This window comes from Schistocerca gregaria, chromosome 3, assembly GCF_023897955.1.
Source record: "Schistocerca gregaria isolate iqSchGreg1 chromosome 3, iqSchGreg1.2, whole genome shotgun sequence".
NCBI classification, from domain to species: Eukaryota; Metazoa; Arthropoda; class Insecta; order Orthoptera; family Acrididae; genus Schistocerca; species Schistocerca gregaria.
The window spans coordinates 741167008-741184041 of record NC_064922.1 but is presented as its reverse complement, the minus strand read 5'-3'; the positions used below and the strand labels follow the sequence as shown (position 1 = coordinate 741184041).

At 40.6% G+C, this 17034-nt stretch overlaps 1 protein-coding gene across 1 annotated transcript in view; it reads right to left on the bottom strand.

Moving 5' to 3' along the window:
• LOC126353832 (HEAT repeat-containing protein 3) overlaps positions 1-17034 on the bottom strand; it is a 233724-nt gene that overhangs the window by 11001 nt on the left and 205689 nt on the right. Inside the window, exon 11 of the mRNA XM_050002965.1 lies at positions 11042-11157. Coding sequence (XP_049858922.1) covers positions 11042-11157 — 116 coding nt within the window. The remainder of the gene's footprint in view (positions 1-11041; positions 11158-17034) is intronic.

Genomic DNA, 17034 nt, shown 5'->3' with positions numbered 1-17034 from the left:
AGACATGTTTTAAATTGTAAGAGACCTCTGTGCAAGCAGGAGAGTCAATGATCACTAGTTTTGTCATTCTGAACAAGGAGCAATTCCTCAAACCTATTCATTTGTCATTAGCCACATAAACCTTCCTCACAAAACAGCTCAAGACTTGGGCATGGCCTAAAAGCCACTATAGGGGAGTACTTTGAGCCAGATTTGAGTCCTCTGTGAACCACTTCAGAAAAAGAAGTGGTTGTCAAGTTCTGGTGCCTGCACTGCTACATCAGTGGCACAATTTGAAGGAGCCCCATGAAATCAGCTGACAGTGGTGAACATGCCTTCCAGCAGTTCTTGAACAGCACCCATTTCCATCAGGATATCTCAAGACCACAATCCCTTGTCATACCTACATGTAAACCTAGAGATTCTAAACAAAACCAAAGCAGTGGAATTAAGCCCAGAACTAGGTTGTTCTCACATAAAAACTAAACCAGAAGTGATGAGGAAAAAAAACAGCTCCTGCAAGTGTCACTGTACATTGTACTATGCCATGGATCTGCAGCACTATTGCTGGTTCTAGATTAAACGGAAAGTTTCCCCTGACCCTTGGTTACGGAAGGTTTTACCTTTTGCCAGAACTTCTGCTATGGCTCTATAGTTAAATGTGAAACTTAGCCTCTTCAGCAGTTCTCTGACAAATATCACAATTCACTGCTTAAGCTTCCCATCCCCTACAGCCCATTTTCAACAAGTCCTCTACAACTCCCAGCTGGTACTTGGCCAAACTGTCCTCTTTAAACCAAGGGATTTTCATCTAATATCCTTATAGTTACTTCTATATCACTCCTCCATGCCATGCCATGCGCTCCATACATCTCAATCTGGCTAATTTCACTATTCTTCTAATAGGTGGACCTTTATAAAAAAGTTGAGAGCTTTGAGGAAAAAAAAGAGTTTTTTTCATTTTTGCTTTTTAAAACAAAATAAAGACTGTCAGCTGCTATTACTCTCCATTTACTTTTATTAGAAATATAGTTTCAGTGAGTGATTGTCGATTCCTCATATTTAAAGTGCTCACCTCTCTCAAAGGTATAATCACTCAATATTAGTGAAGGAGCATATTCTCCTCTAACGCTTTCCTAGCTGCAACAAATGTCTCCTTCATTGTCTTCCTAGTTTTTGCAACTGTATCCACATCATCTGCATAAGTTAGTACTTGCAATGATTTATAAAAAGATTGTTCCCCTGTACAGCAGATTTGTGTCCCTCAATTTTCCTCAAAGCAACATTAAAAAGGAGACACACCAATGCATGTACTTGCCTTGCACCATCTCATTTATCTAGTGGACTAGATGCCATTCCTTCTGTCCTTCCATAACTGTGTACCACATTCACTGTCATTCTCACAAGCATTAACAATTTTCCAGGAGTTCCTAGTTCAGCCAGAGCACGGTACAGTTTCTCTTTGTCTACATTATTAGGTACTGACTTGCAGTTGACGAAAAGGTGATACATGCCAACCCTGAGTTCAATTGTTTTTTCTAAAACTTTCCTTAAGGTGAAGATCTTATCTATTTCTGATTTCTCCGAGTGAAATCCTCGTTGGTATGAGCCAATCTCACTCTCGCTCTGAACAACTGGGAGTAGACGGTCAAATAGTATGTTGGAGAATACTTTTTATCCTATGTTTCGTAGCATAATTCCTGAACAGTTTTCACATTCCCACACATCTTGTTTCTTGTATACAGGGTATATAATTATTTCCCTTCATTGCTGGGAAATGTTCCCCTCATCCTGTATTGAAATCACCAGTTTTTGGAGAAGCTGTTCCAACTGCCACCATCCTTGAACATTTTCGCTGTTATATTATAAGTCCCTGGTGATATATTGTTCTTCAATTTCTCCAAAGCAATTCTTATCTCTTCCAGAAGTGGTGGGCCAGTATTTTCATCCGAGTCATTTAACCCCTGTATACTAACATATCTCTTGGTATCATTCTGGAATGGAGGAGTTAATTATAATATTAGCACCATCTCTCACAGATCTATTTCCTGTTAATTATAACTTTCCTGTTTCGTTCTATATTAAGCTAGTTTTTTCACGGAAGGTTTCCAGACAGCATTTATTTTCCCATAAAATTTCCTTGCCTCATTCTGATTCCTCAGAAGCTCCTGTTCTATGATGTTTGTTTTTGTACATCCTTTTTCATTGATGTGTCCTCTTTTCAGTTCTTTTTCTTCATATTCTTCCACCACTACTCTTGTAAAATTTGATTGTAACATTCGTCTGTATGTCACGTTCTTTTTCTCTGCTCCTTATACCACACTCAGTATCAAGCCTTGCAGATCTTATGCACCTTGCTTAGTTCTCACCATTTCATTTGCCGACTTCTACACTGCAGTCTGTGTCATTGAAATTTTGTCATACATAGACATGGTGGGAGACGGTGGCTGTTACATAAAATAAATTATTGATGGTGTACAGCAACCAGCCACAAATTGGTTTTAGTTTACTTTTTGAATAAAGTACCGTACTGGTTTCAAATTTTTTACAATTCGTCATCAAATAGTTTTTTTCATGCTTTCATCAATACAGATTGTACAGTGTTTCCCAATGAGTTACCATGAAATGTCCATCTGGCACATTTGTATTAGCTGTTTTCTTGCAATGAAACACAATCTCAAGAATGTTTGTACTTTCACACTCACAAATGTTGCACTGCATTGTAAACCGCTTTCTTTTGGTCACAGAACGAATTTTCAATGAGTACCACATGTGGTGCACACAACGAATTTTGTGTTTCTTTGCAAGGAAACTGCGAATACAAAAGTGCCAGATGAACATTTCATGGAAACTCACAGGAATCCCCCCCCCTCCATGAACCATGGACCTTGCCGGTGGTGGGGAGGCTTGCATGCCTCAGCGACAGATAGCCGTACCGTAGGTGCAACCACAATGGAGGGGTATCTGTTGAGAGCCCAGACAAACGTGTGGTTCCTGAAGAGGGCAGCAGCCTTTTCAGTAGTTGCAGGGGCAACAGTCTGGATGATTGACTGATCTGGCCTTGTAACACTAACCAAAACGGCCTTGCTGTGCTGGTACTGCGAACGGCTGAAAGCAAGGGGAAACTACAGCCATAATTTTTCCTGAGGGCATGCAGCTTTACTGTATGGTTAAATGATGATGGCGGCCTCTTGGGTAAAACTTCTGGAGGTAAAATAGTCCCCCATATGGATCCCCGGGCGGGGATCCCTTAATCGAGCAGGCAGGTTAGAAAATTTAAAAAGGGAAATGGATAAGTTAAAGTTAGATCTAGTGGGAATTAGTAAAGTTTGGTGGCAGGCGGAACGAGACTTCTGGTCAGGTGACTACAGGTTTATAAACACCAAATCAAATAGGGATAATGGAGGAGTAGGTTCAATAATGAATAGGAAAATAGGAATGTGGGTAAGCTACTACAAACGGCATACTGAACGCATTATTGCGGCCAAGATAGTTACGAAGCCCACGCCTACCACAGTAGTACAAGTTTATATGCCTACTAGCTCTGCACATGACGAAGAAATTGAAGAAATGTATGATGAAATAAAAGAAATTATTCAGATAGTGAAGGGAGATAAAAATTTAATAGTCATGGGTGATTGGAATTCGTCAATAGGAAAAGGGAGAGAAGGAAACATAGTAGGTGAATATGGATTGGGGGTAAGAAACTAAAGAGGAAGCCGCCTGGTGGGATTTTGCACAGTGCACAACCTAATCATAGCTAACACTTGGTTCAAGAATCATAAAAGAAGATTGTATACATGGAAGAAGCCTGGAGATACTGACAGATTTCAGATAGATTATATAATGGTAAGACAGAGATTTAGGAGCCAGGTTTTAAATTGTAAGACATTTCCTGGGGCAGATGTGGACTCTGACCACAATCTATTGGTTATTAAGTGTAGATTAAAACTGAAGAAACTGCAAAAAGGTAGGAATTTAAGGAAATAGGACCTGGATAAACTGACTAAACCATAGCTTGTACAGAGTTTCAGGGAGAGCATAAGGGAACAATTGGCAAGAATGGGGGAAAGAAATACAGTAGAAGAAGAATGGGTAGCTTTGAGAAACGAAGTAGTGAAGGTAGCAGAGCATCAAGTAGGTAAAAAGACGAGAGATAACACAAATCCTTGGGTAACAGGAGAGATATTGAATTTAATTGATGATAGGAGAAAATATAAAAATGCAGTAAATGAAGCAGGCAAAAAAGGAATACAAACGTCTCAAAAACAAGATCGACAGGAAGTGCAAAATGGCTAAGCAGGGATGGCTAGAGGACAAATGTAAGGATGTAGAAGCTTATCTCACTAGGGGTAAGATAGATACTGCTTACAGGAAAATTAGAGAGACCTTTGGAGAAAAGAGAACCACTTGTACGAATAACAAGAGCTCAGATGGAACCCAGTTCTAAGCAAAGAAGGGAAAGCAGAAAGGTGGAAGGAGTATGTAGAGGGTCTATACAATGGCGATGTACTTGAGGACAATATTATGGAAATGGAAGAGGATGTAGGTGAAGATGATATGGGAGATACGATACTGCGTGAAGAGTTTGACAAAGCACTGAAAGACCTGAGTCAAAACAAGGCCCCGGGAGTAGACAACATTCCATTAGAACTACTGACGGCCTTGGGAGAGCCAGTCCTGGCAAAACTCTACCATCTGGTGAGGAAGATGTATGAGACAGGCAAAGTACCCTCAGACTTCAAGAAGGATATAACAACTGCAATTCCAAAGGAAGCAGGTTTTGACAGAAGTGAAAATTATCGAACTATCAGTTTAATAAGTCACAGCTGCAAAATACTAACACGAATTCTTTATAGACAAATGGAAAAACTGGTAGAAGCTGACGTCGGGGAAGATCAGTTTGGATTCCATAGAAATATTGGAACACGTGAGGCAATACTGACCTCATGACTTATCTTAGAAGAAAGATTAAGGAAAGGCAAACCTACGTCCCTAGCATTTGTAGACTTAGAGAAAGCTTTTGACAATGTTGACTGGATACTCTCTTCCAAATTCTAAAGGTGGCATGGGTAGAATACAGGGAGTGAAATGCTATTTACAATTTGTACAGAAACCAGATGGCAGTTATAAGAGTGGAAGGACATGAAAGGGAAGCAGGGGTTGGGAAGGGAGTGAGACAGGGTTGTAGCCTCTCCCCAATGTTATTCAATCTGTATATTGAGCACGCAGTAAAGGAAACAAAAGAACAATTCGGAGTAGGTATTAAAATCCAGGGAGAAGAAATAAAAACTTTGAGGTTCGCCAATGACATTGCAATTCTGTCAGACAGCAAAGAACTTGGAAGAGCAGTTGAACGGAATGGATAGTGTCTTGAAAGGAGGATATAAGATGAACATCGACAAAAGCAAAATGAGGATAATGGAATGTAGTCGAATTAAGTCGAGTGATGCTGAGGGAATTAAGATTAGGAAATGAGACACAAAGTAGTAAAAGAGTTTTGCTATTTGGGGAGCAAAGTAACTGATGATGGTCAAAGTAGAGAGGATATAAAATGTAGACTGGCAATGGCAAGGAAAGCATTTCTGAAGAAGAGAAATTTGTTAACATCGAGTATAGATTTAAATGTCAGGAAGTAGTTTCTGAATGTATTTGTGTGGAGTGTAGCCATGTATGGAAGAGAAACATGGATGATAAATAGTTTGGACAAGAAGAGAAAAGAAGCTTTCGAAATGTGGTGCTACAGAAGAATGCTGAAGATTAGATGGGTAGATCACATAACTAATGAAGTATTGAAAAGTATTGGGGAGAAGAGAAATTTGTGGCACAACTTGACTAGTAGAAGGGATCGGCTGGTAGGACATGTTTTGAGGCATCAAGGGAACACCAGTTTAGTATTGGACGGCAGCGTGGAGGGTAAAAATCGTATAGAGAGACAATAGATGAATACACTACGCAGATTCAGAAGGATGTAGGTTGCAGTAGGTACTGGGAGATGAAGAAGCTTGCACAGGATAGACAAGCATGGAGAGCTGCATCAAACCAGTCTTAGGACTGAAAACCACAACAACAGACAACACAGGAATCCAAAGTAGAATATGCATTGATGAATACATGAAAAAACCATCTACCAATGATTTGTAAAAGATTCAAATTCAGTAATTGGAGTTTTTGAATACAGTAATCTAAAACCAATTTGTGGCTGGTTGCTGTACACCATCAACAATTCTTTGTAGTTTCCCATTTATAGTCCATTTCTGTCAGCTTGCAATTTTAATGTTACCAATGGTACAAGGCTTGTTCAAAAGCTAACAGAGAATTCTGTGTTTTTGCTTGTTGTATTAGTCTGATTTGTGCAATTTTTTCACTGTTGTGTTGGTAAAGGTGACTGAACAGTATATGTAGTGTGTTAGCCTAATATGATATGCAGTCCTGTTGCCAACAGTAAAAATTTTAGATGTGCATCCAACATAAAATCTATTTAGAAATAATTGAACTTTGAACAGCAACAGTGGAAAATGCAAGTGGATCAGGAATGAAACATGGGTTTATTTACATGACACTGAAACATTAAGCCCAATCGTCCCAGCAGAAAAATTTGGAACAACAGGACTGCAAAAATCTAAACAATGTTGTTAAATGTAAAGGTTATGCTTATTGTGTTCTTCAATAATTTAAAAGCATAGGGCTTTGTGAGTTCTTGCCACAAGGTTGAACAGGGGAGGGTGATCACAAGATGAATAGGAAAATTCTTTCCCAAAAAACAGTAAGTTCGATTTTTGTAATCACATCTTGTACAGGGTGTATACGTTGACAAGGAAAAAAGAATTCTCGGATTTCCCGGTTAAAAATACACTTTTTCCTCGTTAAGTGACCGTATACTCTCCCTTGGCACTGTATAAGTTGACAATCCTTTGCATGTTTATGGTTTTATATACTGACATAGAATTTCCCAGCACTTTAGAAAACAAAACTCAGAGGGTGCAAAACACGTTCTGAAAGACCTTTGATGCGCACCAATATGTATGCTTTATATTTTTGCATTACAAAGGTATAAATTCAAATTCCACTAAATACCGCACATTACTTTCTGAAGCATTGAAATTGAGTTGCGATGCGCTTTTGTAAGCCACTCACAGCTGATGACAGCACAGGACAATTGAAGTAGTCAGCCAATATCAAGATCACTCTCAAGTACCGTGAACACACAAATAAGAAAAGTTAATGGTTTAAATTAATATACATAGGATTCATATATAATATCGGTCTCCAAGATTAATAAGCTGGAATAGAAGCTAAGCTTCCACATACGATGTTGTCGTCGTCGTCGTCGTCAGTTGAGAGAGTGGTTTGATGCAGCTCTCCATGCTACTCTATCTTGTGCAAGCTTCTTCATCTCCCAGTACCTACTGCAACCTACAACCTTCTGAATCTGCTTAGCGTATTCATCTCTTGGTCTCCCTCTACAAATTTTTACCCTCCACACTGCCCTCCAATACTAAATTGGTGATCACTTGATGCCTCAGAACATGTCCTACCAACCGATCCCTCCTTCTAGTCAAGTTGTGCCACAAACCACTCTTCTCCCCAATTCTGTTCAATACCTCCTCATTAGTTATGTGATCTAGGCATATAATCTTCAGCATTCTTCTGTAACACCACATTTCGGAGGCTTATATTCTCTTCTCGTCAAAATTATTCATCTTCATGTTTCACTTCCATACATGGCTACACTCCATACAAAAACTTTCAGAAATGACTTCCTGACACTTAAATCTACAATCGATGTTAAATTCCTCTTCTTTAAAAACACTTTCCTTGCCATTGCTAATCTACATTTCATATCTTGTCTACTTCAACCACCATCAGTTGTTTTGCTCCCCAAATAGCAAGACTCATTTACTACTGTAAGTGTCTCGTTTTTTAATCTAATTCCTTCAGCACCACCCGACTTAATTTGACTACAGTCCATTATCCTCATTTTGCTTTTGTTGATGTTCATCTTATATCCTCCTTTCAAGACACTGTCCATTCTGTTCAACTGCTCTTCCAGGTCCATTTCTGTCTCTGGCAGAATTACGATGTCATCAACAAACTTCAAAGTTTTTATTTCTTCTCTATGGATTTTAATTCTTTTGTTTCCTTTACTGCTTGCTCAATACACAGATTGAATAACACTGGGGATAGGCTACAACCCTGTCTCACTCCCTTCCCAACCACTGCTTCCCTTTCATGCCCCTCATCTCTTATAACTGCCATCTGGTTTCTGTACAAGTTGTGAATAGCCTTTTGCTCCCTGTATTTTAGCCCTGCCACCTTTAGAATTTGGAAGAGAGTATTCCAGTCAACATTGTCAAAAGATTTCTCTATGTCTACCAATGCTAGAAATGTAGGTATGCCTTTTCTTAATCTATTTTCTAAGATAAGTCATAGGGTCAGCATTGCCTCACGTGTTCCAATATTTCTATGGAATCCAAACTTATCTTCCCCGACGTCAGCTTCTACCAGTTTTTCCATTTGTCTATAAAGAATTCGTGTTAGTATTTTGCAGCTGTGACTTATTAAACTGATAGTTCGATAATTTTCACTTCTGTCAAAACCTGCTTCCTTTGGAATTGCAGTTGTTATATCCTTCTTGAAGTCTGAGGGTACTTTGCCTGTCTCATACATCTTCCTCACCAGATGGTAGAGTTTTGCCAGGACTGGCTCTCCCAAGGCCGTCAGTAGTTCTAATGGAATGTTGTCTACTCCCGGGGCCTTGTTTTGACTCAGGTCTTTCAGTGCTTTGTCAAACTCTTCACGCAGTATCGTATCTCCCATATCATCTTCACCTACATCCTCTTCCATTTCCATAATATTGTCCTCAAGTACATCGCCATTGTATAGACCCTCTACATACTCCTTCCACCTTTCTGCTTTCCCTTCTTTGCTTAGAACTGGGTTCCATCTGAGCTCTTGTTATTCGTACAAGTGGTTCTCTTTTCTCCAAAGGTCTCTAATTTTCCTGTAAGCAGTATCTATCTTACCCCTAGTGAGATAAGCTTCTACATCCTTACATTTGTCCTCTAGCCATCCCTGCTTAGCCATTTTGCACTTCCTGTCGATCTTGTTTTTGAGATGTTTGTATTCCTTTTTTGCCTGCTTCATTTACTGCATTTTTATATTTTCTCCTTTCATCAATTAAATTCAATATCTCTCCTGTTACCCAAGGATTTCTGTTATCTCTCGTCTTTTTACCTACTTGTTGCTCTGCTACCTTCACTACTTCGTTTCTCAAAGCTACCCATTCTTCTTCTACTGTATTTCTTTCCCCCATTCTTCTCAATCCTTCCCTTTGCTTTCTGCCAGCTTCACATGTATGTTAAGCTTTTTTTGTGCACTTTAAGATACATCATACAAATGTGCCAGTAAAATGTTTAGTAACGACATAAATGTCTGATCTTCTGTGCTCAAAATTCTTCTAAATGGTTGTACTCTTAGAGTTTTCAAATGAGAGTCAGACGCTTTGTTATTTCAGAGATTTATTGTACATTCTTGCACATAGTTCATCTTGCGTAAAAGGAAATTTGCTTTGAATGTAACACTTTTCGAACTACCATTCACAATATTTTCCTGCGACTTGTTAGCAGCAGTTGCAAGAGAGGGTCATATTACAGGTGTCACCGCACTTGCGCAGCTAGGATGACGCAGGAAGCCCACATGTTCATTCATGTAAAACATTAAAAGATCTTATATTATGTCATAAAAGAAACAAGATACCAGAGGATACTTCAAAGCATCGAAATTTCATGAACCACACTAAAATGCATAATTCGGTTTGAAGTGCACATTTGTTTGTCTAAATTTCGATGTGAATTTTCTTGGATCACCAATATTGTATTATCTCATGTTTGGTTCTTTATTATGGCATAAAGCCACTTGAAATCGGCAAACAGCTGAAACTAGCCAATAGTTTGAAATTAAACACTTCGTTTCAAATAAACTGACTGCTTTAGCAGAAAAGATTAATAAAAGCCCAATCTCTTTAGCAAACCGACAAAAATAACTTCACTGTTCTGCAAGGCGATTAATGCTCGAATGTCAGAAAGGTGGAAATAAAATCTGAAGCCCGTAACATATTTTAGCCTTCCGTAATTATGCAAACATATTTTAATTCATTTGATAGCTCCCGGCCACAAAAATTAATTTTATCATCATTTAACTTGAGAGCAATAAAAGAAGAGGAAACAACAAAACACTGAACGTAAACACAGGTCACGTGGAGACGACCCTTCTCCCCACAACAACTCTGACTGCTCTGTGCATCAGCCCCGGATTTACTATATTTCCGAACTGGGGTAATAGTAGATAGTGGCGCCCAGCCACACTTCTGAAACCAGATGTGGGAGAAGGTACTAGTCATAAGCAGCTCATCTGCGCATGCACAACGGCCTGCCCACAACTGTTCAAAGCAACCTAATTTAAACAGTTGTCACGTCACGCTCATCGGAAGCAACTTTTTGTTATGAAGCATTGCATTTTCTTCCTAAAGCCTTTGACACACTTTGCTGTTGGCAGACGCTTGTATGAACACTGTGTTTTGTTGCTGTATACAGCAAATTTCCTTTGAAACTTGAGTTTTATTTTCTTTTCTCTCCTCGCTCGTTCATGTTTTGTTGCTGCAGTATTATTCTGCAATAGCGGATACAGTAATCTCCTTTGTTAGAGTATTGTTTCTTACAAGTCAAACTCACAAAAATTTAACTGAAAACTAAATGGAAAATTCTCAGAATTCTAAACAATTCCCAGGAATTTCGCAGTTTTCTCCCAGATGAAAAAATTCACTGGTTTTTCCCGGATCTCCTGGGTTGTATACGCCCTGTTGTACATCTATCATTTGACAATATGTCGGCGCAAACACTTTATGCCTCAAAGACATGCAGTGCCAGAAGTTAACAGGAAGTACACAAATTCTTGGCACTTATAAAACATGAGAGTGACAGTGAAAGTTTTTAGAAGTTAGACATGAAATATTAATTAAAATAACACTACAAAAAATGTGAGTAGCATTTCAGGCATTTACCTTCAAATCCGACTGGGTCATATCCTTAAAACAACTGGGTGCAAGTGGTGCAGATTTTTGAAGGATTGCTCGCATAGCAGCTGTTACAGCTTCCATCAATGTAGCGTCATTGGAATCTGAAGGAAACAAGAATCATCAACATGTACACACTGGTTCAACTGAAACTTTTAAAGATACCCACAGTACACTATTGCTAGCAATCTGAAGAGTGTTAAATGAACAGAAAACTATTTTTTCTAAAACTATTTAGGAATTTGATTGAGCAACCTGTCTTTAAACACTAACAAGCCAACATATTATTAGCACCTGTTTAATAGCATCTTCAGCCACCTACAGAATGCAACACAGCGGCGATTCTATCAGGTGAATTTTGTAGCTAAGACAACAAAGAGAATTCACAACAATGTTTCTCACACCACTGTAGTATGATTATGGCTTTCTGACAAGGACAGTTAGCCAGCTGGGAGATTCCTTCCTTGTCAGGAAAGGTGAGAAAGAATGAAGATGGTTTGCAATCATGTTCACATAGTCCACAGCTGTCACTATGCCTTTGATTGCTGCCACAGGTCCCAGGAAGCACAGGTGCATGTCCCGCAAAGCTGAATGCTGCTCCTCCAGCCTGCATTTTTGAGCACCTATTTGCATGGATGAAGGTGTATCTGGACATGAGCATCAACCTGGTGCAGCAAAGAATTTGTTTCACCATGCAACTCTTTTCCACCCTTTCATGATCCTATCTCCATGATCCCATTGCTCACTGCAATTATAACTGAGTGTTTCATCGGGTCAAAACATGGGGGTTTATCTTCTGCAAAATCCCATTTTCAATAATGTTTACTATGCGGTGTCTTCCAAAATACTACTGCCTGCAACAAGACTGTGCTCTTTCATCAGACCTGTCATAAATAACTCCTTATCCTGCTTTACAGAGCAGTCAAACCTCCGACTTCCACATTCTGTGACAAGGTGTGGACGTCTAACACCTTGTCACATACTCCCAGTTTATCTTTCCTCCAACCAGTTTTCATAGACACCCACGACACTTGGATGTCAACAGCTTTGCCGTTTCAGAGATGTTCATTTCAAGGCACTGGGCCTTAACAATCTGGCCTTTGTCAAAGTCGATATGTCAGCCCGTATTGTTGGCTTTGCTCCGTTCTTAAACTTACTTTGACACATCAACAGCCCACAATACCACCAGGCAGCATTCCTTCTCCTTTGAGGAGCAGTCAACGGTCTGGCTGTGAGCAGTGGTCAATAGTTTGGGTCAGCAATGTATCTATGTCTTCAGCAGAAAGCTACCTTGTAGCAGTTCACCTAGTTTGCTTTATTTATTTCTTCGTTTGTTGTCCTCAGTGTCGACATATTGTTTTGCTACACTGGCTGAAAAATGGGGTTTGTAATTTGGACACTGACCACTGTAAATAATGTTGCCGACAGACGCAGAGTTGCGTTTCACAGTTTTTTATTTTCACTTTTCACAACTCTCCAATAATACACAGTTATATATGGCCAGTGTACTGTTGTTCTAACTTCCAATAAGCCTCATTAATAGTTAGCAGGCAAACATCCACATACTGCTACAAGAGTTTCCTGCTGAATATCAACGAGCAGTAAAAACATAACCACATACTTTATAGTTCTTGGTTCAAATGGCTCTGAGCACTATGGGACTTAAAACCTTAGGTTTAAGTAGTTCTAAGTTCTAGGGGACTGATGACCTAACTAACCTAAGGACATCACACACATCCATGCCCGAGGCAGGATTCGAACCTGCGACCATAGCAGTCCCGCGGTTCCAGACTGCAGTGCCTAGAACCGCACAACCACCGCAGCCTGGTATAGTTCTTGAATTGTTCGTCATTGTCTTCCCCAACTGACAAGGTCAATCATAATTAATAAGAAATACTTAACAGCAGCAAAAAATGTACGCACAACACCTTTGTGTTTTACTGTTCTGAATGTTGGACAGAGAATTACATTATATCCAGACTATTATAAGGAAACATATAACAACTTGGCAGCAAATTCATTGCTTGTAGCATATTGCTTCTCATTCCCTGAATCATTGGTTAGCTCAAATAAAAAACCATATCTTATTTCACCCCCCCATGAACCATGGACCATGGACCTTGCCGTTGGTGGGGAGGCTTGCGTGCCTCAGCGATACAGATCGCCGTACCGTAGGTGCAACCACAATGGAGGGGTATCTGTTGAGAGGCCAGACAAACGTGTGATTCCTGAAGAGGGGCAGCAGCCTTTTCAGTAGTTGCAGGGGCAACAGTCTGGATGATTGACTGATCTGGCCTTGCAACATTAACCAAAACGACCTTGCTGTGCTGGTACTGCGAACGGCTGAAAGCAAGGGGAAACTACAGCCGTAATTTTTCCCGAGGACATGCAGCTTTACTGTATGATTAAATGATGATGGCATCCTCTTGGGTAAAATATTCCGGAGGTAAAATAGTCCCCCATTCGGATCTCCGGGCGGGGACTACTCAGGAGGATGTCGTTATCAGGAGAAAGAAAACTGGCGTTCTACGGATCGGAGCGTGGAATGTCAGATCCCTTAATCGGGCAGGTAGGTTAGAAAATTTAAAAAGGGAAATGGATAGGTTAAAGTTAGATATAGTGGGAATTAGTGAAGTTCGGTGGCAGGAGGAACAAGACTTCTGGTCAGGTGACTACAGGGTTACAAAACACCAAATCAAATAGGGGTAATGCAGGAGTAGGTTTAATAATGAATAGGAAAATAGGAATGCGGGTAAGCTACTACAAACAGCATAGTGAACGCATTATTGTGGCCAAGATAGATACGAAGCCCACACCTACTACAGTAGTACAAGTTTATATGCCAACTAGCTCTGCAGATGAAGAAATTGAAGAAATATACGATGAAATAAAAGAAATTGTTCAGATAGTGAAGGGAGACGAAAATTTAATAGTAATGGGTGACTGGAATTTGGCAGTAGAAAAAGGGAGAGAAGGAAACATAGTAGGTGAATATGGATTGGGGATAAGAAATGAAAGAGACAGCCGCCTAGTAGAATTTTGCACAGAGCACAACTTAATCATAGCTAACACTTGGTTTAAGAATCATGAAAGAAGGTTGTATACGTGGAAGAACCCTGGAGATACTAAAAGGTATCAGATAGATTATATAATGGTAATACAGAGATTTATGAATCAGGTTTTAAACTGTAGGGCATTTCCAGGGGCAGATGTGGACTCTGACCACAATCTATTGGTTATGACCTGTAGATTAAAACTGAAGAAACTGCAAAAATGTGGGAAATTAAGGAGATGGGACCTGGATAAACTGGAAGAACCAGAGGTGGTACAGAGTTTCAGGGAGAGCATAAGGGGACAATTGACAGGAATAGGGGAAAGAAATACCGTAGAAGAAGAATGGGTAGCTCTGAGGGATGAAGTAGTGAAGGCAGCAGAGGATAAAGTAGGTAAAAAGACGAGCGCTGCTAGAAATCCTTGGGCAACAGAAGAAATATTGAATTTAATTGATGAAAGGAGAAAATATAAAAATGCAGTAAATGAAGCATGCAAAAATGAATACAGACGTCTCAAAAATGAGATCGACAGGAAGTGCAAAATGGCTAAACAGGGATGGCTAGAGGACAAATGTAAGGATGTAGAAGCTTATCTCACTAGGGGTACGATAGATACTGCCTACAGGAAAATTAAAGAGACCTTTGGAGAGAAGAGAACCACGTGTATGAATATCAAGAGCTCAGATGGCAGCCCAGTTCTAAGCAAAGAAGGGAAGGCAGAAAGGTGGAAGGAGTATATAGAAGGTTTATACAAGGGTGATGTACTTGAGGACAATATTATGGAAATAGAAGAGGATGTAGATGAAGACGAAATGGGAGATACGATACTGCGTGAAGAGTTTGACAGAGCACTGAAAGACCTGAGTCGAAACAAGGCCCCCGGAGTAGACAACATTCCATTAGAACTACTGACGGCCTTGGGAGAGCCAGTCATGACAAAACTCTACCAGCTGGTGAGCAAGATGTATGAGACAGGCGAAATACCCTCAGACTTCAAGAAGAATATAATAATTCCAATCCCAAAGAAAGCAGGTGCTGACAGATGTGAAAATTACTGAACTATCAGTTTAATAAGTCACAGCTGCAAAATACTAACGCGAATTCTTTACAGACGAATGGAAAAACTGGTAGATGCGGACCTCGGGGAGGATCAGTTTGGATTCTGTCGAAATGTTGGAACACGTGAGGCAATACTGACCTTATGACTTATCTTAGAAGAAAGATTAAGAAAAGGCAAACTTACGTTTCTAGCATTTGTAGACATAGAGAAAGCTTTTGACAATGTTGACTGGAATACTCTTTCTCAAATTCTGAAGGTGGCAGGGGTAAAATACAGGGAGCGAAAGGCTATTTACAATTTGTACAGAAACCAGATGGCAGTCATAAAAGTCGAGGGGCATGAAAGGGAAGCAGTGGTTGGGAAAGGAGTGAGACAGGGTTGTAGCCTCTCCCCGATGTTATTCAATCTGTATATTGAGCAAGCAGTAAAGGAAACAAAAGAAAAATTTGGAGTAGGTATTAAAATTCATGGAGACGAAGTAAAAACTTTGAGGTTCGCCGATGACATTGTAATTCTCTCAGAGACGGCAAAGGATTTGGAAGAGCAGTTGAACGGAATGGACAGTGTCTTGAAAGGAGGATATAAGATGAACATCAACAAAAGCAAAACGAGGATAATGGAATGTAGTCAAATTAAATCGGGTGATGCTGAGGGAATTAGATTAGGAAATGAGACACTTAAAGTAGTAAAGGAGTTTTGCTATTTAGGAAGTAAAATAACTGATGATGGTCGAAGTAGAGAGGATATAAAATGTAGACTGGCAATGGCAAGGAAAGCGTTTCTGAAGAAGAGAAATTTGTTAACATCGAATATAGATTTATGTATCAGGAAGTCGTTTCTGAAAGTATTTGTTTGGAGTGTAGCCATGTATGGAAGTGAAACATGGACAATAAATACACTCCTGGAAACTGAAATAAGAACACCGTGAATTCATTGTCCCAGGAAGGCGAAACTTTATTGACACATTCCTGGGGTCAGATACATCACATGATCACACTGACAGAACCACAGGCACATAGACACAGGCAACAGAGCATGCACAATGTCGGCACTAGTACAGTGTATATCCACCTTTCGCAGCAATGCAGGCTGCTATTCTCCCACGGAGACGATCGTAGAGATGCTGTATGTAGTCCTGTGGAACGGCTTGCCATGCCATTTCCACCTGGCGCCTCAGTTGGACCAGCGTTCGTGCGGGACGTGCAGACCGCGTGAGACGACACTTCATCCAGTCCCAAACATGCTCAATGGGGCACAGATCCGGAGATCTTGCTGGCCAGGGTAGTTGACTTACACCTTCTAGAGCACGTTGGGTGGCACGGGATACATGCGGACGTGCATTGTCCTGTTGGAACAGCAAGTTCCCTTGCCGGTCTAGGAATGGTAGAATGATGGGTTCGATGACGGTTTGGATGTACCGTGCATTATTCAGTGTCCCCTCGACGATCACCAGAGGTGTACGGCCAGTGTAGGAGATCGCTCCCCACACCATGATGCCGGGTGTTGGCCCTGTGTGCCTCGGTCGCATGCAGTCCTGATTGTGGCACTCACCTGCACGGCGCCAAACAAGCATACGACCATCATTGGCACCAAGGCAGAAGCGACTCTCATCGCTGAAGACGACACGTCTCCATTCGTCCCTCCATTCACGCCTGTCGCGACACCACTGGAGGCGGGCTGCACGATGTGTGGGGCGTGAGCGGAAGACGGCCTAACGGTGTGCGGGACCGTAGCCCAGCTTCATGGAGACGGTTGCGAATGGTCCTCGCCGATACCCCAGGAGCAACAGTGTCCCTAATTTGCTGGGAAGTGGCGGTGCGGTCCCCTACAGCACTGCGTAGGATCCTACGGTCTTGGCGTGCATCCGT